Source organism: Mchenga conophoros, linkage group LG14 (genome assembly GCF_057382185.1).
Source record: "Mchenga conophoros isolate Kocher_MC1m ecotype Shallow Benthic linkage group LG14, M_conophoros_male_GT1.1, whole genome shotgun sequence".
NCBI classification, from domain to species: domain Eukaryota; kingdom Metazoa; phylum Chordata; class Actinopteri; order Cichliformes; family Cichlidae; genus Mchenga; species Mchenga conophoros.
In genome coordinates, this window is record NC_140539.1 from 22,036,970 (window position 1) to 22,061,535 (window position 24,566).

Sequence of the window (24,566 nt, forward strand, 5' to 3'; positions counted from 1 at the left end):
ATGAAAGAAAATTTATAGGCTAGAAAATTTAAAGAAATGCTACACTGTTAACAGCAGCTATAGGTGGTCATTCTCATGTTTAAGAGACAGCCTTAACAGAATCACCCAAGGCACACAAGAGTCGGTGGACCTTGCACTTTGTACAATTTCTAAACCAAATTTTACTCCAGTACTCAAAGACAAGATATACATGCCAAAAATGTGTTTTTAGCCTTAAAGTGATTAAAGAGAATCAAAGACAATCTATTCCAACGAAACGTGGCAAAGGGTCACAGATTTTAATATTGATTTATTTTGTTTAACCTAGCAAAGTATCTTAAAACTCTTAGTGTTGGAGTTGATTATATGAGTGTCACTGCAACACCCGTCAGCACTCCAAGTTGGGGTCCACACAGTCAGTACTACTGATTTTTCTCCAGAAAGACTGAGCCATAATTTGCCATTTTACATTTTATTATTTTTAACTGCGAAGAAGTGGAAAAGATGGAAAAGATTGGTGTCTCACTGTGGAAATAGTCACACAGCAGTGAAATCCATTTTCACACTTTGCTGTAATACCCCAAAGTCTTTATTCAGGCTTGTACATATGTGCTGTATGCTACACTAAATGCTTGTGAAAATGTAAAAAGAGAAAAACAAGGAAAAATGCACAGTATATGAATACAAATAACTACTCACTCTAAAATAATACTGTTCGGTAAAAAGGAGGTGTCATGACTTACTAGCCACATTAACTCCCTTTCTCCTTGTGACACTGTCTCATTCAGGGCCATGCAGGGGCAGCTGAATGGCCCGTTTATGAAAATGCCTCAGACTGTAATAAGTTCCAGAGCTTACAGCAGGGGGAAAAAAAACTAGTTTTAAGTAACCCATTCCCTAAGAAACCTCTGAATTGGAAGGATGGAAAAATCAGCACACAAATACACACACTGTGAAATGCTACATGCAAATGCACAAGCTCGGAGACGGCAAAAATGAGTAGGCACGTGTTTTTGGTTGATCGTATAGGAGCAAATGAAAGCATGACAGGGAAACCAAGAGGATGGATGACACATCAAGCTGTCTACAGTGACTGTAGACATGACTGCGCTGAATTATGCTTATAATAGTGCCTTTTGAAATAATGCTGTGGTTCCTCTTCATGAGGTCTTGCACTTGGTAAAACTTTTGAAGGGAACTGAAAAAAACGTTTGTTCAGAAGGGCAACATCATTTTACGTCCTAAAAAAAAAAAAAAAAAAAAAAAAAGACATGAGTCAGAGCCAGCACAGTCTCTAGAAGAAATAAGAGAAACACCTAGCATGAAATCACTTGCCTATAAAATACATATAAAGACTGAGAGGAAGGACAAAGGTAGTTGTGAAAAAATATGCAAGAAATAGTACAAACAAGAGAGAAGTGGTAAAAGGAAGTAGTGGCACAGCAAGTTTTAAAAGGGACAACAAAACTTCGCATGTGCTATATGCTACACAAAATGGGGGATCACTATGTAAGTTTAAGGATATCAAACCAACTAATATTCTTTAAATTATAGGTACTATTCCTAAATCGAGAAATATCCCGCTGCGCAGAATCCTGAAGCTGCCACACTTTTGGTTTAAGTTTGTGAAAACACACCACTTCAGAGCTTGACTGTTAAACATCCCTAGTTGCCTCTGGCAAGCAAATCTACAACTAACCATTTAAAGGTCTGGGTTCTGTCATTTACAAATGAATGCTTCCAAAGTTATCATAAAAATAGACACAGGCTAAATTTAAAAAATAAATAAATAAAAACTTTCCATCTAAGGACAACTTTCCGCCTGGGTGGATGTGAGCACTGTTGTCACATTGGTTTTGGCACTCAACCAGTGCAGAGGGGAAAAAAAAACTGAAAGAAAAGGAATAACAACGATGCCCGGGCATCACAGCAAAACTACAGCACAGTCCCGCTGAGAGTGAGACAGGCCTGCTATGGAAACAGTGCTTCTGAATAACTGCTGAATGTAAAGGCTGTCTGGTAATTTGCTGTGTGACATCACAAATTATAAGCGAGAAACATGACACTAAAGGAATAATGAATATACATTTTTGACCGAATCAAAGATAATACTTGTTTGATCCCTCCTAGGATGAGCCGATCATCTGATTTGTAGTAGCCAAAAAGAAGAAACATTTTTTTTGCATAAACAGAGTTGTAGCATCGAGGTATGTGCAGAGATATTTATTACAGTTTTAAATGTGTTTTGTGGCATATCTACTTTTACTGTAAGAATAGTGTTTGTAAGTCTATTTGCATATAGCGGCTTACTGTGTATATATTATGAACTATGAATTATGTTTTCAACAGTAAATGTAGCTGTAAGTTTGGGAAACATTGCCTATGCAGAAAAGAAGTTTAACATGCATTAATAAAAGTTTTCCAAAACTTCTTTTTGGACAGGTACAGTTGACATGAGACAATGACAGATAGGGGCTTCATCATATTAGCCCAAACTAACAGTCAAAAGGTTGTTTAAAAAAAAACAAACAAAAAAAAACAACAACCCACAAACAAAGTATGCAATTAAAGCTGAAGGAACAAATCCAATATATACACATAACAACTGCTAATCCATCTTTGAAGTAATGGTTATTTACTTTAGTCATAACTCATTCCCCATGTGAGCTACTGTGACTGTTGTCTAAGATTAAATTGGTGACAGCCAATTTGAAGCTGCAAAGTTTCAATGTGGGCGCAAGTGTCCTCAGCTTAAAATAAGAAATTTAAAGATGGGTAAGATGAACCATATTTCTACAACACTTAGATAGCTGACAACAAGTCATCATACCCGATACATGTAACAGAATGACAAAGGCTTAAAAGTCTCATTTTGGTTTTGTCTCAAGCAAAAAGGACTGAAATACACAGTTCTATTATACCTGTAAGACAAACAGAATAGAGTGTGACAATTTTTTATAATAATTACATTTCAGTGTTTTGCCCTGCTCTACCCTGTTAGACGTCATGCCAATTGTAGATAGGAAATATCACATAAAAACATTTTAGCACCAATAAAAATAACAGTTTTTGGGGTTCCCATAACACCCCCTCCCCAATTTAAATTACAATCACACCAGTAACTAAAGACAGAGTTTAAAAGAAATACTTTTCATTCTATATACTCTTCAGAAACTAAATATTCCGTATTTCTCGGACCATAAAGCGCACCAGATTATAAGGCGCACTGTCGATGAACGGGTCTGTTTTCATACATAATACGCCTTATAATCCGGTGCGTCTAAAGCAAAACAAAACAGTAAGATAAGTTAAACTTTACTCAACTCATTCTTCTTGTTTCCTCCACTTCTGAACCATTGATTCATTAATGTTGAATTCTCTCGCAGCTGCTCTATTCCTATGTTGTTGCAGTATATTAATGACTAACCTCGTATTGTGGATGGATTATCTCAGTTGTTCTCCTGACTGAAGTTTGGTCCACTTACAGCATCCTGCCATGAGATTGCATTTGTCCATAACCATCGGGAACCCTCAAGTTAACTTTTATCGAGTGGAAAAATGTTAGTGTTCATCCTCCAGCTTCACTGTGTTTGTTATGCTAACATAGCTCGCTAGCGATCACGTAGCACATCATTATATAGCAGCTAGTCCAACTTCAGTAACCCTACAAACATCACTGCTGTTTAGTTTTCTGTTTTCATTTATGTTGGAAGTGATAGCAGAGCTGTAGGCTTTAATTTTTTCAGAAATCTCTCAGTCAGAACATGCTATATCATGTTTAAGTGGAAACTAGCGAGCTAACTTTCTGCTAACTTCTAACTCCGTTAAATGTAATAAATTCTGTTTTCATGGATGCCTAGATGTTAAACTTCATTGTTACACCCGGTAAAGCAGCAACGCTGATCATTTTATTACAGATGAAAGAATTTAGACAGTTTTTAACTCTCAGTGATGCCGCAGTGTTCGTTTGACTTTGGGACCTGAAATGGACAGAGTTTTGGACACAGATTACTCAGTGAGGGTCCTGACTACGGTAGCCATAATGTTCAGACAATCCATCAAGCGGTCCGGCTTTTCAGTTTTTGAGAAAATTAAAGGATTTTAAGCACGCCTTACAGTGCGGAAAATACGGTATATATATTTTTCTGCATGAAAAATATTAATAAGTGATTAAAGCTGTAATCTTAGGACTGTTCAGATAAAGAGTAAACTGGAAATACATTAAATAGTGTAATTGGTTCTTCTTTTATATTCAACTCATCACATCTGTAGTTAAAGGGAAACTGAAAAGTGGTATTAAGTGGAACGTGGATTTTGGTCCAAAAACAATGCTACCTTGGTTTGTCGATTTACAACAACAGCATGCATTCATAACACTAACCCAAGGGTTACTGTCCAAGAAAAGCAATTGTCATGGCCACGTGGATAGTTAAGTATCTTAATTGGCTGCACTAGGAGTGTTTCAGGCTTACAATTGGGAGTGTAGCTCAGGCTTACAATTCAGGTTTGTCTAACAATATCTGTACTAGCTGGAGTTAAACAATGAAAAGGAAAAAGAGTAGTTGTGAATGAGCAAATTCGGATAAGAGCTGGTTGCTGTGGCATAGATTCTGACTGTAGTGACTGCAAAGCCTGCAAGTCTGTTCATACTATAGGGTCTCACTTCATAGTTTGTAGTGAAAAGTAGGGCTGGGCCATATTATACCGTTCACGGTAATACCGGTATAATGTTAGGCAACGATAGGAAAATGAAATATCGCGATAGAATGGGAGTAAAACGCGCATGTGCAGTGCCTTTGTTTTCATACGCACATGGCCGATTGTTGAGTAAAACAGATGAACCAGAATTGGTTTGTAAAAATGGTGCAACTTCCGTGATGTGGAACTGGTTTGGTGTTTGTCCGTCAGATACACAACAAAGCACATTTTTTTGCAGAACATGCAAGCGGCCGTCGTTATTGTCATATTTGTCGGACTAAGATGCTCAAATCTGGGAGTAATCTGGGTCCTAAACTCCGTATGCTTCAGGTCAAACGAACACTGCAGCATCACTTAGAGTTAAAAACTGTCTAAATTCTTTCATCTTTAATAAAACGATCAGCATTGCTGCTTTACCAGGTGTAACTATAAAGTTTAACTTCCAGGCATCCATGAAAACAAAAGTTATTACATTTAACGGAGTTAGAAGTTAGCAGGAAGCTAGCGGAAGTTAGCTCGCTAGTTTCGCTAGTTACCTAAGCATGATATAGCATGTTCTGACGGAGAGATTTCTGAAAAAAATCAAACTTACAGCTCTGCTATCACTTCCAACATAAATGAAGACAGGAAACTAAACAGCAGTGACGTTTGTAGGGTTACTGAAGTTGGGCTAGCTGGTATATAATGATGTGCTACGTGATCGCTAGCGACACAGCTATGTTAGCATAACATAAACAGTGAAGCTGGAGGACGAACACTAACACTTTTCCACTTATAAAAGTTAACGTGAAGGTTCTTCATGGTTAGAGACAAATGCAATCGCATGGCAGGATGCTGTAAACGGACCAAACTTCAGTCAGGAGAACAACTGAGATAATCCATCCACAATACGAGGTTAGTCATTAATATACTGCAACAACATGGGAATAGAGCAGCTGCCAGAGAATTCAACATTAATGAATCAATGGTACAGAAGTGGAGGAAGCAAGAAGAATGAGTTTAATAAAGTTTGATTTATCTGACTGCTTTGTTTCACTTAATGTGCCTTATAATCCCGTGCACCTTATGGTCCGAAAAATGCGTACTGCACACTGCAGTTTAATGTTGCAAAGCACCTCTTTTTAACTTCAGTGGATATTATACATGGTTATGCTCAGGATATGTCAGCCCATTTCTACTGGAAATGCCTTTTGGTTAAACTTTCAGCAAGGAATTTGCATTTGCACTGTTACATTTTTATAAAGCTTTAATGTACATAAAAACCAGCTTCTTGTTTAAGTGAAAATAAATGGAAGGTTGTCTTTTTGCGCTAGTAATGTTGTGGAGTTATATTTTGTCTCGCATCAATTATATCGTCGGTTATATCGTTATCGCAAATTTTCAAATATATATCGTGATAAATATTTTTGGCCATATCGCCCTGCTCTAGTGAAAAGTATTACTGACATACACTAAAGCCCATAACTTCACAGTACATACTCTTTTGCCGATCAGCAGTGTATAATCTCCACGCCCCCTCCTCCCCTGATAATACTACGAAAACTATGCAAAGTTTTAATTCTTATCAAGTCTCCATTAATAGTTTATGTCAGGTTTCAAGGACTGTATAAAACAAGTAAAGCATTTTTCATTTTTTTAGATTTGCTAGAACAAACAAGAGTATAAAAGACTCTTGTGTTAATAATCACTGGTTGAGTGTTAATAATCACTGGTTGCAGTACAAAAACATACAAAGAACCGCATGATATGAACAGAAAATATGCGGTTCTGTTTAAGTATTAAACAAAACAGCTTCTGAGTCTGCTTGCAGAAGTTGCACACTGATGCAACACTCTAAACAGCCTTTTAGTAATAAAAAAAAAAAAAAAAAAAAAAAAAAAACCCATCTTGGACCGTGTGAATCCTGTTACAACAACTGACAACAACTTAATTCTTCTACATTGTGGTTTTGTTAGAACATTTTTAGATCACAGCTTACATGTAGATCTAAGAGAAGCTACAAAACCAACTTGCTAAAACCAGCTTTTTCCCCCCTATGAAATCTCACAGACAACACTCACACTTCATTCAATACTTCAGATCCAGTTATATAAAGTCTAAGTGAGGAACCTCTTCCTGGACGGGGCCATTAACTGTGCAGTGAGCGAGAAAGGGAGAAAGAAGGCAGAGTCAGAACAGGGTGGGATAGGAGGGAGGGGCAGCACTGGAGCGGGCCTGGGCTTGAATGCTCCATTGAGGTTTGGTGTTTTGATGGAAAACTGTGGCAGAGCTGGGCCAACTGCAGCAACAGTGGCAGCAAGAGAGGCCGGGACCAGACCAGCCCGTGGAGAGAGGAAAAAGAAGAGAAAGAGGGAGGACAAACAGCTCTAAGGGAGCTCTGATGCACAGCCATTTCTGTGCACAGGTCTCCCACACTAAAGAGGAAGGGAAACAGTACATAAGGAACTAGGCAAAGTAATGCAAGATTCAGAGGAAATACTTCGGATTACTCTCGGTTCCTCTTAGAATTAATCTAAGCAGACCTAGGGAGATTATTAAAGTTTATCTCAGATGTGCATTATAATGTGTTTTGTGTGCCAACAGAGAAAAATAAAACATTTTAAACTCAGGGTAAGATCTGGCAGGATGCATCAAGTTAGGAAACACAGTTGGCTTCATAAACCAAGCATTACCTTTACTATCTCTGGTCATACAAAGCTGCTGTTGTAACTTCCATTAAAGGAAGTTGCAGTAATGCAAGTCCCCTACCAGAAGCAAAGCAATACAGTTCACAGCACAGCCAGGTGTTGTTGGGGCTAAAAGGGGTGGTGCCTGTCTGTTACTAGTGTAGGATTGGACACTTTGGGAGTTGCCTGCAGAGATCAGACTGAGGTGTGTCAATTCCAGGAGTTGAAGTGTACACCATCACACAGCTACACACCCTGAGATGGTAGATTTCTTTGGAAAATTTGGCAGAGCTGGACTGCAGGTCTGTGGTGATGGCACCATGTCCTCAGCTGAATATCAGTACTACATTATGCCACTGGCCAGCCAAGTACTTTATGAAACTGGCAAAATCTGCTTTTTTCCCCACCTCACCTCCTTAGAAGTAAGATTTCATCTCCACTGTGTAATAATACAGTCACGTGAACAGTCTGATTCATGCCTGCAGCTGGCCAATAAGAGAGAACACAAAGACACTGCTTGTTATCTAATCTATATACCTGAGTCACACAATTTGGGTGCACACATACACACACACCAAACAAACAAAAAAAAAAAAACAGTCTGCTTGACGTCATTCCCTATGCTTCCCTGCCAATGACAAAGAGGTTCTCTACACACACACCATCATTTTCTCTTTTTAAACCACTGTCTGCACTTCACCCTAACCTCATGTCAAATGCAATGATGTCACTTTCAATATGTGACCTAAGCAGTGTTACCATGTGGTGCTTTGTACACTGAAATATGGATTTACAGAAAAAAGGATTAAGTAAGTGTATGAGACAGAGAGAGTGAGGGAGACAGGAAGGGAGGTGTGGTGTGTACTGGAGAGACAAGACCAATAGCTTTGGAGCTCAAGCTACAGCCTCAGGGGGAAAACTGTGCCCTTTCTGCCCCAATAAACCTCATCAGGATTCCTGACATGAAGGCCGGGGGGATAGACATTTCTTCACGCTATGCTGTCTGCTGTCCTCGAGCACTGGGAAAGGAAGGAAGGTGGCTGAATATGCTACTCTGCCAAAACACTTGAAGTTATGAGGCCTAATACAACAAATGGCAAACTTTTCCAATCAATGAGCAACTTCTCTGAACTCACAAGACTTTTAATGTGCGGATGACACATTATTTTTCCCCCCGCTAATCATCTTTTCAGGTTGAAGATCATAAAATATTCATTCAAGGACATTATGCTCATTAAAGCAATTTAGCCCAAGAAAAGCAAGATAATTTCAAAAATAATTTGTCACTAAGGGAAACAGTCTATCCTAGGGATATTCACTGGCCTACAAGAATATATAAACAGAAGACTGAAGAAAAGGTATCACCACGTATTCCCTGTCCTGCCTTTCCTTTTTTGTTTTGGCTATCTGCTATCAAAGAAATGTTATCCAATTAAAAAACTGTGGGTAGGTAATTCAACTTGTGTTTTTACAATGGTTCTTGTAGCCAGCCCCCTTCCCAAAAAGAAAGAAAAGAAAGCAGGCGTGTGTCAGTCTGAGTCATCTCTGAATCAGCTGAAACAGGCAGTGTAAGATTAATCACAGTGCAGTGGCATGTTGCTGGCTCTCTCTACAATACAGCCTTTCATAGCAAACACAGAAAACATTCAATTAGAGCATCTCCATCCTGAGGACTCTCAGCATGGCAAGTAAAATGCATCCAATGAGCTACAGCCGGGATGCTGCTCTTTAATGTCAACTATCCATTTCCGGTTATTTTAGACAAAGACTGGATCCAAAAAGTACTAGAAATTAAGTTATAATTTCTTTATCAACTTGACATTCTGAGAAATAAATACTGTAAAAGCAATTTATCTTCAAATCTATTGGAGCGCTGAGCATAATAGTATGGCTTCTTCACTGCCACAGATAGCTTGAAGGCAGCAGCCTAGTTTAAGCCCACAAAGCCCTTACATGGACATGTGAGAACTTGACACTTGGGTAAGACAGCTCTGTTTCCTCGTCCCCCTTTTCTTTACTGTTGTGATCCTGTCTTTCATGAAGTGAAAGTAATGTTTGAGCCCTGAAGCTCTTCTGCTTAACAGCACAGGAGGTGCAGGACAGTAGAGGGTGTCCACATGCATCAACATCACATAGTTGGGTGACAGACCCCCAACTCTCTCAATGCTCAAGAGCCCCAGCTAATATCCAGGCTCCACCCACCCTCCAACATCACCACCCCTGGGCCACTGCTTCTTTCATTCCCCTCTGTCTTCTTCGTGCCATTTCCTAGATACATTTCTTTCCTTTTATTAGCTTGAGATAAGAAGAATTCTTAATAATCTTAAAAAAGTAATGAAAAAGACCCAGACAATTTCACTGGCTTGCAGTTTTCACCTTACCACTTTTTATTTGTACTTTGGTGTAATAGTAAAATATTCTCTGTTCTAACATGGACCACAATAAAACGTAGTAATGACAGGAGACAGAGGTTGATTAAAGCAAAAGTAAAAAGACATGCATGTTATTATGGCTGAAAAAGAGTGAAACAGAGCTGGATGAGAATGAACAGAGCTGGTGTGTGCCTGCGAAAGTGACACCCAGGTGTGAGCAGTAGTCCTAAGATCCGTATTTACATTATATAAATAACCAAAACAAAGAATACGGTCAGTTGTTTGGTGAAGACTTTAGGTGGTTTATATGGTACATTGTGTGCGCTGCTATCATTCTGGAGAAAAATTCAGTAATCTTTTGGTTTTGCTGCACGACTGCTAGATATCCCAGGTCGGGACAAAGTGGAAAAAAAAAACAAAAAACAAAACATGTAGCATGTAATTGAACCTAAAAACAATTTCAATGCTAACTCTAACGTGCACCCAAACAAAACAATCCGGATAAATGGCTTGCTTTGTTGCATTATTTTTTTTTTTACTAAGAAGCTCTTTTTCTTGTGTTCCAAACAAAGCACACCCCTTTTCTTAGCAACAGCTGTGCTTTGAGCTTTTAGGGAGGGTTAGGGTTAAAAAAATAAAAAGCAGCACAAAGTCACTTGCTGTTTAATGTAGCTCCAGTCATGAGGACGAAAAGAGAATCCTGTCCCATCCAGACAAACTAATACTCACGTTTTCACAGGTGAACCCCATGGAATCATTTGCCTCCAGATTGCTGTTTCTTCGCTTTCACAATCACTGCAAAGGCTGGCTGTGGGCTTCTATGTTAAATGCCCTACTACCGCCATGCTAGTTGCTGTTGCCTTGCCTGGGGCCTTTCTTTGCCCCTGTCAGCACCCACAGAGGTTGTAGGAAGCCTTGAGAGGTGAGTTTTATGATCTGGTCCAACTTGTCAACATTGTGTCCTCCAATAGCCCTTGTTAAAATGTATTTCATTTTGTTTTTCATTTTCTATATACATTTTCTAAAACAACAAATGTATGACTTTTTAGGTAATGAAAATTTTTGTTAAATAATCAAGCTTACAAGACTGACCAGAGCAATAATTGGTATTGTCGGTTTTGCAATATTTGAGCTCCCTTAAGCAGGAAGCCATGCCTGTTAATCAGCACTGGACATTTAAATCCATTACAGAGAAGATGGGGTAAATGCACCAGATCTCACATAGGACAAAATACAGGACAGCTGCAGAAGTGATTATGTAAAGCAGCATGCCAGTGTGGTGCAGATGCTGAAGACACAGCTACAATTGCAAGGCTATATTAATGTTCTTTTCCTATCCATCCAAAAAAAAAAAAAAAAAAAAAAAAAAAAGCTCATCAAGACTCACTAGACTAGAAATAAATATTCAACCTAGTTTTTAAATGTGATCAAAAGCTATCTAAAAACAAGTGTTTGCAGCACTTCAGCTCATCATTGAATTGATTCTCGTTTTCTCCTGTGGATGTGTTAGCCATTCAGCCAATTCATGTAAAAAACAGAAACGAAACAAAAAAATACAGCAAATAATAAAACAAACAAACAAACAAAAAAAAAAAAAAAAAAACAGCTTTTAGTGTAATATACAGCGCAACCATGAACTACAACTTCCAAATCTTCCACTGAAATGAATCATCACCTCCATAAAACAATCAAAACCAATTCTTGATGCAATGCTCTATTAATATAAAATTTATTGCACTGCTGTGTTTGATGAGCTCTACTTTCTAACTCTGCTTGAGATCTCTTTGCTCAACATCATGGGACACAAGAAATCAAATCTGACGGGGGGGGGGGGGGCGAGGGGGGACCACTGGGACATGTAGCTACTGCTTATGAATGTAAAACAAAAAAAGTCTGATGCACAATGGAAAATCAGTCCTGGAAAATAATAAGCAACTTGCATTAAAACTGGACAAAAGCACTCATTTGCAGTATAGATAAAGTATAGCAATATAACCTGAAAGGTTGCTCATCAAGCAAAAAACTACTGCCCCCAAAAAAGACAGACTACAATGTGTGACTCCACACAAAGAACATACTTTCAACTGGTTTGATGAAACAAAAACTTTACTGTCTGACCATAATGACCATCATTATATTTAAAGCACTAAAGATGACGCTTGCAACGCCATCCCAACCACAAAGCATGGTGGCGATATATTGCTGCAAGAGGGGCTGGTGTACTTCTTAAAGTAACACAGCACAATCCAACCAGCATAGCAAAGCAACAAACAGAAAAGCCTAAAAGAGATAACTACTGCCAATGAGAAGAAAGCATGAGACACACTGGAGAGTTTACTACCCCGTCCAGAGCATGAAGAGAACATAATGCCAGCAGACAAGCCTCACTCACTTGCAACGAAAGATACGTGTCAAACTTGTGTCAATTGTATGCTCTCTAACACACACATTCATTTCAAACAGTGAAAAAGTGCGTGCATGGATGTGTACATTTGTACACATGAAACTACAGCACGGGAAATAAATATGTAATAATAATAATACTCATTTACTACATTCTTTGAAAGGAATCTAACCCTCAGATCATCATCTATTACTACAACCTAGGTGACCTCAAGAGAAAATGTTTACCAAGATTACATATCAGGAAAAACTGTTTAAATTTATTTGGCTTGACCGCCCTTACCTAGATGTTACAGGCTATACTAGCTTTTAATCCTGCAAGCTCAAACTACAGCCTGCAACCTGCTTCATTTCAAATGTTGATTGTCACTTGAACTGAAGTTTTTTTCCACCACAAAAGAACATTTCTAAGAGGCTGGACTTTGTCTTTTCATTTGCAGGTTACATGTTAGGGTGAAATGCACATTTCCTCTGTTGCCAAGTTGGAAACTTATGATCAGAGCTTTAAGTGACTGCTGGAAATTCATTTTAATGCACGGTTTAGAGCAGCTGACGCAGCTTCCTCAGTATCAGCGCTGACTAGATGGAGCAGAGGCATGGTGCATTATCGGGGAGGGATGCCAAATACTGGAGACGCATACAAGCAGACTGGGCTGTCAGAACTGCTCATGAAAACATTTATCATAAGGAAACAAACTTCACTGCAGTGACGCAAATATCAACTCCAGTGTCCTGTTATTAAAAATAGTGGTGATATAATTACTCAACTAGCCCACAGAAATATATCAATGTTGACATATAGTTAACCGTTCCCCCTTTAAAGACTTTAGCACGGCAAACTACCAGACATTCACTGATCATGACATCTCACATCTCTCGTTTTCAGCTGATGGCTATGTCACAATGTGAAAACTTTGGCCTTTATTAGGTTGTGACTGATACTGGCTTCACAACTGAGAGCATATTTATGTAAGAATCAATGATATTGAATGATTATTGACAGGCTTGTCAGCTGAAAACTGATTACAGACATAGGTTAAAACTTTTGCTGTGAAATCACACTCCAATCAGCCTCCCTGAAAGTACCTGAAATACCTGGGTGATAAACACTGACTATTTTTTACTACTAGTAATGACACTGGATAGGGCTGCTCAATTAATCGAATTTTAATCACGATTACGATCTGGGCTTTCAACGATCATTAAAAATGACTGAGCCGATTATTAGCCCCTCCCTAATTTATCCGCGACACCTTAAAGGCTGGTCCGTGAAAATATTGTCGGGCATAAACCGGTCCGTGGCGCAAAAAAGGTTGGAGACCGCTGATTAAGAGGACCCGAGGGAAGCTCGGAAAGCTAAGCAGAAGTTATTTGGAGAGTGACTGCCGTTGGTTGAAAAGAGAGTTTAAAAAAAAAAAAAAAACTTCAGTGGTGTTGCACACTATTTTATATTATTTTTTTAAAGTCATTGTTAACCCTTTAAAGCCGGTCAGAGCAGCACGCTCTGTTTTGCGTAACTATTTTTAAATCCCTGTAGAACCTGAACCGTGTAAGCTAGCGCAATAATTTGTTTTGCATATGAAACCGGAGGAGTTGTACTTACATCTGATGCCATCAGCTTGTCCTCGGTCACGGTTTCGTTCCACATATAGCTTTGCAAAAATTGCATAAAAAGCGCTTGCAGGAACAAAAACATAATATTCCAGAAACACGCTTTGCCGTTCCTATCAGCTGTTCGTAACACTTCCCACAGTGAAATGATGCACCTGCTGTTTTCTTTGCAAATTTGCATCATAGGATTGTTTTTTGTTTTTCCTGCAGTATATAAAAATTGCTGTATCTCCAAAATAAAACTATGAAGACACTCAAAATAAATTTCCTGTGGTGGGAAACTATTTTTTGCAACTTTATTGTATTTAAAGTTTTGAGGGATAAGCCTCTTAAATTTCTCCAAGTAGAAATATATGTAAACAAAACAAAAGCGATTTTCAATTTTTTTTGTAGTTTATTGCACTTTTTTGCAATTTATGTAATTACTATGCACTTAATGCATACATATTATTAAAATATGGGCTATAACAGTTGTATTGATGTATAGCAACTTGAAATGCTCCCACAAATGGCACTACAGCATGTAAAAAAAATAATATAAGCTCTGGTGGACTTGGTTCTATAGTAGGTCTTAAAGGGTTAAATAAATATCGTCAAATAATCGTGATCTCAATTTCAGTGAAAATAATCGTGATTATCATTTTTGCCATAATCGAGCAGCCCTAACACTGGAGGGGGTGTATTACGAAGCTTAACTCTTCAAGTCAAAGGTTTGTGTCATAAAAGTAGCTTCCTATTTACCTGGCTAAATTACTGTGGTAACTCATGGTGAAAAAGTCTGCTTATGACCAGGCCATCTTCTGAGTTTTGGTTTAAAGTCAAAGTGCCAGGGTTCCACTGATTGTTTCATTTACAGCATGTCTTAAGCACAATATAGATTATCTGCTAATAGGATTGTTATGCGCTGTTAAATTTCTGAATAAAGTGCAAACTGTGTGTCATATTGTCACTGAATATGCCCATGCATTAATTTGGTGATGGAGAAAATGTCTAAATATTGTTTTACTTGATTCTGATCTGCTGCCAAGTCTGATGATGAAATAAATAACTTGAATTAAACTGTTTTACTGTGCACTAAAAACCACCAAATTAACAGTTTTCTACTGTATTAATCTCGTTGCATTTTAGTATTATCTTTTTAATGTTCTGTTCTTTTTAGTTTTAATCACCATTTTATCATCATCAAATGATAACATCTCTGACTGAAGTAAGTGTCACTCATAGGGGTCATTTTGTGTAGAAAAAGGGTCTAATGCCTCACGAATCACTGCTTTTCCGAGCACAGAGCATGAAGCAAAAAGCTCTGCTTAAGAGATAAAGTTGAGAACCACTGTTGTGATACCTGTTATCTCCAGCTGGGGTTTTAGGTTTTGTCCAGCCAGCTAATGCAAAGAAAGCCTGGTTGTGTTGAACTTCATTTGCAGTATACCCCTCAGTACCACTTCCCGAGAGGGCCTCAGGGGTGTGGGAAAATCGTGGAGATCAGCAGAACACTATGACAAAGAGTGAACTGCACACTAAACTGACCCACCGGCTGGCAGCCCAACCCCAATAGATACTGAATGCATCCTCCCACCAATGCCAACAGAGCAAAAAAACAAACTGCACAACACCACACATGGCTGGAGCGAAGGCAAAAGCAGGGAAATACAGACACACATAAGGCAAGAGTGAGCAAGCAACAAACCAAAAACCTAATTGATCAGTGCAGTCACTACCAGCAACTGTTGTGGAAAACAATGTAAACAGACCATACATACAGAACAATAATTCCAAGTACAGGCCAGCAGCTGGTGCCAGCCACTGCTGCCATCAGTGCAGTGGGGGAGGGGGGTGTCATATTTATTAAAAAAAAAAAAAAAAAAAAAAACTAGGGCTGGGCTTTCGCCTCCCTCTAGCTCTAGCCATGAGGGTATTTCATATCCCAACCTGGTGTAATAAGCTCCCCTTCTATTCTGACTCCTTCCTTCTCTCCTTGCAGGTATGTGACATTCAGGTGGGAAGGTTTGATGCAATACAACAGCTCCACTTTTTGTTTTACTGCCAGAGAACATCATTTCAGAACAAAAACCTCTTTATTGTCCAGGCACGAAAACCACTGTCATGATGCAATGCAGAAATCAGTGATGGACACACGTGTCCATACATTGGGGTAGTTTTGGACACATCCATCGCTGCATTCTTGAAGGCTGTGACACAATGTTTAGTCAGCTGGTCCAACTTTTAGTTTAAGGTGACAACTGCCTTAGATAAGATGATTACTCTCCGAGCTAGGGTTTTGTCTAAATCCAGAGATTGTTTTAATAGGTGTAGGAGAGGTTTAGCTTTAAAGGCTTAGGGGTAATAGTGATGTTGAAAGGTGTACAGGGATCACTGGATGACTGTTCCCTAGCACACAAACAGTAGAAGTCCTTCTCATCCAGTCCATAAGTAGTATTTTACAGTCTACAGAGAACTCCATTATCCATGCTGAGATCAGCAGTTTCCATCAAGATCTGATGTCCTTCATTAGTAACTGAATAACAGTTATTACCGAGCATCATCTACATAGGTCAGTGTTTTACCTAAACCGTGTAAAACACGTTTTCAGATCAACCGTATCAAGGGACTTTCACAAAAATGTTATGATTTTATTACTTTGAAGGTGAAAACAGTGCATTAACAGAATATAAAAGGTGGTTGTTTACTGTACCTGTCAGTGAAGCTGGGCTGTGTGTCACTCATTGGGCTTCCGGTTCTAGATTTGCAGCAAATTATATCCTATTAACATTTTCCAGAGTGTGATGAGGCGATTTCCTGGAGCGTCTTTCTCTGGCATTCGTCTGGAGTAGGCAGGGATTTTGAGAACGATGCTGGGAATCAGTTCACTGTGAGGTTGCTGCAAGGCACCTCCAAACACCAGATGAGCCTAAGCTACAACCAGGACTTCTTGTTAAAATTAAATGACAGCAAAAAATCTACAGTGCAGATCATAAAAATCAATCGGGGCCTTGGTCGAATTAGCAGTCCTACCCCGTAATAAACAATATTTTGGCAACAATAATAAATATACTGGTGCAGCTGACACAAGTTGTCGTGTATGTACGAACTCCTCGTGTGTCTCCTTTGCATTCACATCCCAGTTTTCCGCCGATATGATGTATGTAAACAATGCGTATCCCAACGTTCCTGACACCTTGGCCCTGCGATGTAGTTCGTCTGCCAACACCCAGCTCGGCCGAATGGCCTCGGTGTCTAAATGATCGGTGAAGATGCTGGAAATTCCTCCAGTCCCATTAGGTATTCCCTGCTCCAAGAAATGCCTGTCTGTGGCTGTGGGGACGACTCTCCCGTGACCAGGAGAATCGCTCAATGCCGAGTTTAAACGACCCGTGTTAGAAATTAGCAAAACAACTGCAGCTAACGTCAAACCGCTTTGATTAAAAAGAAACGAACTGAGTTAAATGGTCATTTAAAAAAAAGCACATAGGTTTCCCCCCCAAAAAATCCTTTCTCACTGCAAACTGGCAGTCGTTGAATCTCACCAGCTACCAGCTAACAAAACAGATGAGCTCTTTCAGCAAAAAACTTTGCTTCGTGGGCTCTTGTTTCGAGTGCAAACTAAGCAAACTCCCGTTCACAACAATGAGCCGGCCAACGAGCGAAACATACATACACAAAAACCTCGTGTATTTTCACTGGCTTGCGATACGTCTTCGCGTTATGTCCTTCAAAAAGACTCCTTGAGGAAACAAAATGCAGCGGAGCCCGTTAGCACAGCACAGCGTCTCTTGACTCCATGTTCCAAAAGAAATCGTCAATTCTCGACAGAATTCCCGTGGATGGAAAGCAGGCTAGCTATGTGGCCGCCAGCTAACGGGAAAGAAAGTAACCACCGCTCCCGTGTAAACAACGACAAAAAAGCGTCGAGGGGCTTGAAACTTGTAGCGAACATTAAACGTTATTTTTTCCCAACGTACAACGCTGTTTGTTCGAGAGAATAACTTGAGGAAAGGTACCAAAAAAAATCCCACTTTCTGCCGCTAGCAACGCCCTAGCTAGCAGTTGGGAGAGACTAACCACTTCCTGCCGCCGGGGAGAATTTATTTCAGCATAATATCAGGGACCACTACTGAAAAACGAGTAACAACGACAGCAAGCACTACTACTACTACTGGTAACAGTAATACTAAACATGTATAATTTATTCGTGTATGATGCAACTATAGTAGGCTGTGAATATAACAAGCAGCGCCTCAATGGCGTGTGCAGCTGGCAGGGATATTAAATAATGGCCACTGGGCCAAAAAATTGTTATAATTTGATCATTTTTAAATGTATAGACACGAATATCTTCATGTTAGTCAGTCTCCTTCTCAATAGTGCTTCAAGTAACTGTGTGTGCCGTAAAAGTCAAATATGGATGCAAAAGGCACTCATGAAACTGACACAATAAATTATTCATGCATTTCATGCAGTGTTGAACCTTCCAGTCCAAGAGTCATTTATACGACTCCAGTTTTTGTGCATGTGATATTACTGGAAGCAAAACCAACCATCAAATGAAAATGATAAAAAAAAAAACTTCATCTGTCCCATTAAGGTTGTGGTGAGTCATATTTATCAATGCAAAGTACATAATTTTATCTTTCTTAATAAACAAATTCCCGTCTGGCTTGTACTCTAACCTTTTTCTCACACAACTACCTTGCTTAAATACACAACTACTGCGCTACTGTGTGATTGCTGTGCTGACCATTGCAGTCACACATCACTGCATTTCTGGCACCCTACATTATACTGTAAATACGACAATAAATAAGGCACATTGTATATTACACACAGCATGACACACACCTATCTCCACTTTGCATTGGTAAAGACTGAAAACTGGTCCAAAACGACCGAATTTATGCTAAAATGAGAAAAACCAAAAAGTTACACATGGACTTAATGTAACTTAATGTAAGTTGCTGATGCTTTGTGTTTAAAATAAAAAGTGCTTTTCTTCCCTTTTCATTGCTATTTTAGAATTGCAGAAAGACCACATCTTTCCTCTCTCATCATTCATAAATAATTGATATGACACCATCATGTGGACAGCTTAGGTAACTTCACTCTCAGTCGACTAATTCATCTCGAGTTTCGCTAGGCTTGACTAGAACACAGTTGATGTTTCAGTTTAGTTGTAAATTTGCTGTTTAGTGAATGCAAACAACATGTCAAGTTTATTTTATTTCACTTTACACAGGGATTACAAAGGTGAACGATGAAACCCCGACCCAAAATGGCTCTTGTGACGCCGCCTCCTGTGTTGAATGAGTTTACAGTACATGAGAAAGGATAAAAACACATTAGGAAGGTACATTCAGATAACTAAGGCACACACTAGTTAGGTTTGTACTTTCTTGTATGTATTGGTGATGCACACAGAGACTTCTCTCAGTGCCAGTCAGGTGAACAGACATAGGAAACAAACAGATGGCATGTTTTTAACCTATTGCGACAAAAACATATTCTCACAATTAAGACAAGAATGCACATAAAAATCTGGGCTCAGTCATTATAGTCCCTTAATATAAAAACTTCCTGTCTTCATCCCAGTAGCACATTTTTTATTAAGGCAAACATTGTATAACATGTTTATTTCAAAATGGTTTATTTAAAAAAAAAGACCTTTTGAAAGACTTGCACAATGTACAGATAGCTCAGAATGAATTTAATCAAAGCTTGGACAATTTCTGACAAGATCTCTGTGAGACTGAAACATTCAACAAACAGCTTATTAAATTAAATTAGCTGGGAGCTATCAGTGCAGAGCACAGATCTTGTCTAAATGATTACTCACGCGCGACCACCCTCACACATCTGGTACAATAAAGTTGACAAGGGTTACCATTTCAGAAAACATGAGAATGTATTTATAGTTTACAATTTACACTAAAAAGAACACATTTAGAATTTAATAGACTCAATAAAACTGTAACATAGAGCTTTAAAGGAGGGATGCAAAATAAATAGAAATTTGATTAAACACATCAAACACACGTCAATCTTTCTGATATTACTTAATTTCCCTGAGTACCAATCCTAGTCTGTTGACATCACTAAAAGTGTTTCACAAGGACTACAACATTACATGTAAACTTTTTCTTTTCTAGTAGGGAACTTCCTTTTGGAGCCACACTGCCACACATGACTAGGTCACAGTTAACGGCAACTTTTCTTCCCACAGGTTTTCTTTGTGTGTTTATACAACATGCTTTGGTTTTCAGTGATATAAACTGTGTCAGTGCTGTTTGCACCTTTTATGCATGTTCAGCTCCAAAATCCACAAACCTTACAAAAAGAAGCCTTAGCATTTTTTTAATTTAAAAATCCCTTTTTCTAAAATCACACTTCAACATGGAGAAAGTTGCTTTCCATGTACTTTCCATCAAGTGTCCAAAGCGAAGAGCAGAGAAATGACATAAATGGATTCCCTTCTGATGCCGATCACTCCTTCTTCCCTTCATGACCATTAGCTGCTAAAAGCTCTTGGCGGTCTCTCTGGTGTTTGTGCCAGCTTTTGCTCTTCCGGATGGCAAATCGAACAATGTCTACCATAAAGACCCAGGAAAGGGCGTACATGGCCACTCCGCCACACTTGATAAAGAATCTCGGCCTGGGGGAGATCAGCTCACAGTACAGCATTGTGCCTCCCACGAAGATTCGCATCACCACAAACAGCAGCACAAACAGGACGTCCACAACGTCCCCCAGCAGAGTCCCGTAACGTCCAGTCTGCTTGAGGAACCAGCGCGCCTGCAAGAGAGGGTTGGTGATTTCACTGCCAAAGAGCACCGCGCACGACTCGATGCCAGACTCCCCCAACCAAAGGGTCAACAGGATTCCCAGGATGCTCATGGTGTGGTGGGCCAGCATAACTGGTCCCTCTGTACGGAAGTACACACACCAGGCCATGTCAAAAATAAAATAGCCCAGACTCAGGACCATGGCACTTATCTGCAGAGGGGTGTTCTTTGTACCTGGCATCCACAGACAAAAAAAGACCGGCTTTAGTTAGCTTCTTATAGAAACAGATAAAACAAGTTATTACTGTGAAATGAGCACATAGTTGTTTATATTGGCGTGTAACAAAAACAGCTCTTGAGAACTTTTTGTCTTTGTGTCTAAAGATTTTTCAGCACCTTACAAAAAGTTTCCACTGGTAGTTAGAGCTCAACTGTGCTAACTAGTTTAGATGCCTCATGTCTGCATCAATTTTCAAAGAAAAAGCAGCAGATGTTACAGTGAAAACTAATAGATGAACCTAAACAGTAATGTCACATTAATGCATAAGAGGATATAATATTAAGTCTGTGAGCTGCTTAAAATCTATGCTGTGTCTCTGCATCCTTGCTGTCTTTTTAGGTTTTAATGTGCACACAAAATCTTGACAAGCTGCATCCCCTACCTGGATAAGTAAAAGGCCAAGGTCCATCTACATAGCCTATGTACGCTGTGATGCAGACTGCCAGGATCCCGTGCACCAGCGTGACGAGTCGACAGTTCCATTCGTAGCTCCTGGATCCGTTAACGTTACACAGGACAAAGTAGAAAGACACCCAGCAGGATAGGCACAGGAGAGCACAAACGACAAGCACAGCCATCTTCCCCTCTGAAGGTAAGTCAAACAAAGAAAAGCAGCAAATTACAGCTAAACAAACTTCTCAGCAGTCATCAAGCCAACTCTGACTCACATTACATGGCGAGAGAAAAATGCAAGGAGGAACTTCTTGCTCTGTAATATCACTTACAGTAGAAAAAGAAAGAATCACCGTCCAGAGATTTGAACTGTGCACTCTTTGTGAGGGAGCAACAATTAGCCTTTGCTTGAACTATAATAGTACTATAGTAGGCCGGCTGAGGGTCTGGTGGGGTGAGGGGGACGTCTCTTCTTCTGCTGTGACGTTTGTACTAGGAGGTGAGACCATGCAGACAGATGAGCCCACCCTCAGTGAACTGGAACAAGATGTACACTTGATTCTTAAAGATTGAAGCTAGTTTCAAAACTGGCAGAGAGGTTACTGGGTGCTGGGTCTCAGACAGTTCCCGAGAGGGACAAAGGCTCTTTCTCCCTTATTATTTGACATCTGCACTAATAAGCAAACAAAAAATGTCCCGTTGCTATCTTCGTTGTTATGCTTGTGATGTCCACATGCCAGCCAAATAAACTAAAAGATATTCAGTTACTACAACACACATATAAGAGCAATAAATTACTATATTTAAGAGGCGGGACACTGAACCGTTTCAGATTTTCTGCTTGAAAATGAATATGTTAATAAATTAATTCATCTGTTTATGGACTCTGCTGCAAATCATTTTACAGATTCACTTGTACTATGGATAAAAAGGATGCACCTAAAGATGATATGAAGACTAGGCTTGAATTTATAGTCTTAGAAAACCTGCATGTTCATCTGAAAACGCACAATAAAGTAGGGAGAAAAAAATCACGAGCAAACAAAGGAAACATCTGAGATCTGAATATGCAATGACAAAATTATGTAATGACATAAAATAAAACTAGTAAGTCTTGAACGATTCCACATTTCTCTATATTTATCTTCCAAGAAGCCAGACTTTCTGGTTTTGAGTGATCGTTCTCCATGCTTTATAAAGGGTTTTGAAAGTTTTTCAGTCCAGTCCTTTGACCTGACCATTTTCTTGGGAATGTTTTTTTTTTAATTCAAGGATAAAAAGGGACATAACTCCAGGAATAAACAAGTATTATGCCTACATAATAGAAAATCCATTTTAAATTGTGCCTTGTGCACTCTGTTAGTAGCAGACAGTCACAAAACTGTTCTCTTTTTTGAATCTATAAAAAAAATGCCACAGATAATACACTTTAATGTGCATAAAATAGTATTTTTGCACCAATACAGTTATTCCAAAAACAACTAGAGGATGGAAAGATGGCATATCTTAGTACAGCATGCAGTGTGTCATTAAAAGATCTGAGGAACCTGGACAAGAGGAGAACAAAAGCAGAAGTGGCAGGCCGAAAAAAAAAAAACTATCTGTAATACATGAACAATATTTGAAAGTCGTGTCCTTAAGAAATAAGAAAAAAATCCAGCAAGGATGTGACACAAGTCCTAAGAGATGCGTCTGGCCCAGACAATTCATCAGTTGATCCATCTACTTTTCACTGGAGACTCATCAGAAATGGTCTCAGTGGAAGGGTGGCTGTCAAGAAGCCATTCTTAATCAACAGATAACAATGTAAAAATTGTAAAATGTAAAAATTGATGGAATTATAAACACAGAGAAGTACACTCAGATTTTAATCCTCCATGCAGCCCAATGTGGAAAGCATCTGATTTGCAGCTGCTTTGTTTTTCAGCATGACAATGATCCCAAACACTGCCAATGCAGTAAAGACATACCTGGATAGAAAAAACACATATTGGAACACTATCATTCATGGATTGGCCTCCCCAGAGCCCGGACCTCAACATTACTGAAGCAGTGTGAGATCATCTTGACAGAGAACAGAACAAAAGTCAACATCCAAAAGAGACTACTTAAACTTTTAAAAAAATGAAAAGAAAGCTTACCTAAGAGAGTTCAGGCAAAGCTAAGGAATAACGATTGTTGCCAAATATTGACTTTCAGGCGCTTTAGAATTGTACAAAGTCTGTTTTTGCCTTATTACACTGCATTCCCATGAATGTTTGCACATGTTTCAATATATGCTCATTTTACTAGCAAAATATAAAGAAATGAGTGGTGACTCAAGACTTCTGTAGAGTACACACAAGAAAACACCAGGTAACTGAACAACTACCTTTATGTTTATTATTTGTTTTTCTTCATTACAGCATGCCCTGCTGCAGGCTTTCCTAGGATAAGGGTGAGACACCTGAGCTATGTTTACTCTTATAATGGATGCAGATTTGAGCTGTTTTAAGGTAAAAACTAATAGCGTAATAATTGTGTTCCCACGCAAACCAATGAAAGGACGGGAACTGGCAACCCGAGCCCACGAACAAATGAAGAAATTTCTTCATTTGCTCGTGGGCCAGTTTATTGATGGTGACAGCAAAAGCAGCTGTTGCTAACAATGTGAAAGGGCAGCAGCAGAGCAGGGCCATAGCTCATCCCTTAGCCGAGGGGATGCTATCATAACAGGCTAACTCTGCACTGGTACTATTAGATGGATCAGGGAGCAAGCTAACCGCTAGCAAGCTAACAAAGCCTTGTTTTATGGGGTTACAACACGTTTATAAATGCGGTGAAATATAATTACCTTGACGGTTCACATGTGGCTGTCTCTCTGTTTACATCCTGGCTGTTTTGCGTCCTCTGAAGCAAATATATGCTCGTAGAAGACCGAGGCAGGTTTGTTTGGATACACACTTTGCTGTCCTTTAACTGAACGGCACCGGGTAGCAGCAACAGCAGCCTCCTTCAGCATCCTTTGTATCCCATTACAAGTAGCTGCATTTGCATGCTCTGCTCCTATTAACTTGCTAGCACTACAAAGTGTATTGCATCCTGCTTATATTATCTCGTGCAATACCATAATTAGAGATTAAAGTAGATTTATGCAATATTTTGTAGGAAAAGCATGCTTTCATCCTTGATGTAGCGATGGCAGGCTCTTTTTCTTTCGGAACAGGGGCGACACCGTGTGGGAAATGGTGGAAATTACAACCTTGATCGAACGAAAGACTGGCATAACACACCCGAGTGCAAAACAGGACAATTTATTGGAGCACCCAGAAGCAGATGACTATGCAAAGAATCTAAACTGTATATCTCTTAATTCCCATACACCGATTCCTTTGCCCCCCCCCCCCCCCCC

The 24,566-nt window shown here is 39.3% G+C and overlaps 2 protein-coding genes across 5 annotated transcripts in view; both read right to left on the bottom strand.

Annotated features, from left to right (window-relative positions):
• Positions 1-17,779, bottom strand: part of arhgef12a (Rho guanine nucleotide exchange factor (GEF) 12a) — a 43,976-nt gene extending 26,197 nt beyond the window's left edge. Inside the window, exons 1-2 of one of the 3 annotated variants that reach the window (XM_085243388.1) lie at positions 17,385-17,779; positions 16,422-16,642 (exon numbers count right to left, since the gene is read on the bottom strand). In XM_085243388.1, coding sequence (XP_085099514.1) covers positions 16,422-16,453 — 32 coding nt within the window. In that variant the 5' untranslated portion in view covers positions 16,454-16,642; positions 17,385-17,779. Of the gene's footprint in view, positions 1-16,421 lie in introns of all 3 variants that reach the window. The other 2 variants (XM_085243387.1, XM_085243389.1) reach the window with 2 other exon arrangements.
• Positions 17,780-18,924: 1,145 nt separating this feature from the next.
• Positions 18,925-24,360, bottom strand: tlcd5a (TLC domain containing 5a). 2 transcript variants are annotated; one of them, XM_085243396.1, is made up of 3 exons: positions 24,009-24,360; positions 21,165-21,368; positions 18,925-20,736 (listed from the first exon to the last, which is right to left on the bottom strand). In XM_085243396.1, the coding sequence occupies exons 2-3, from the start codon at positions 21,358-21,360 to the stop codon at positions 20,204-20,206; spliced, it is 729 nt and encodes a 242-aa protein (XP_085099522.1). In that variant the 5' UTR covers positions 21,361-21,368; positions 24,009-24,360; the 3' UTR covers positions 18,925-20,203. The 2 variants fall into 2 exon arrangements, with proteins under 2 accessions (XP_085099522.1, XP_085099523.1); XM_085243397.1 differs by lacking the exon at positions 24,009-24,360 and adding an exon at positions 21,508-23,964.
• Between the last annotated feature and the right edge of the window lie 206 nt (positions 24,361-24,566).

Excerpts from the sequence above, each read along its gene's own strand:
- tlcd5a (XM_085243396.1), bottom strand. The coding sequence starts at position 21,360 with ATGGCTGTGCTTGTCGTTTGTGCTCTCCTGTGCCTATCCTGCTGGGTG. Across the intron at positions 20,737-21,164 it reads TTGGCCTTTTACTTATCCAG|GTACAAAGAACACCCCTCTG; the intron begins GTAGGGGATGCA and ends TGTGGATGCCAG.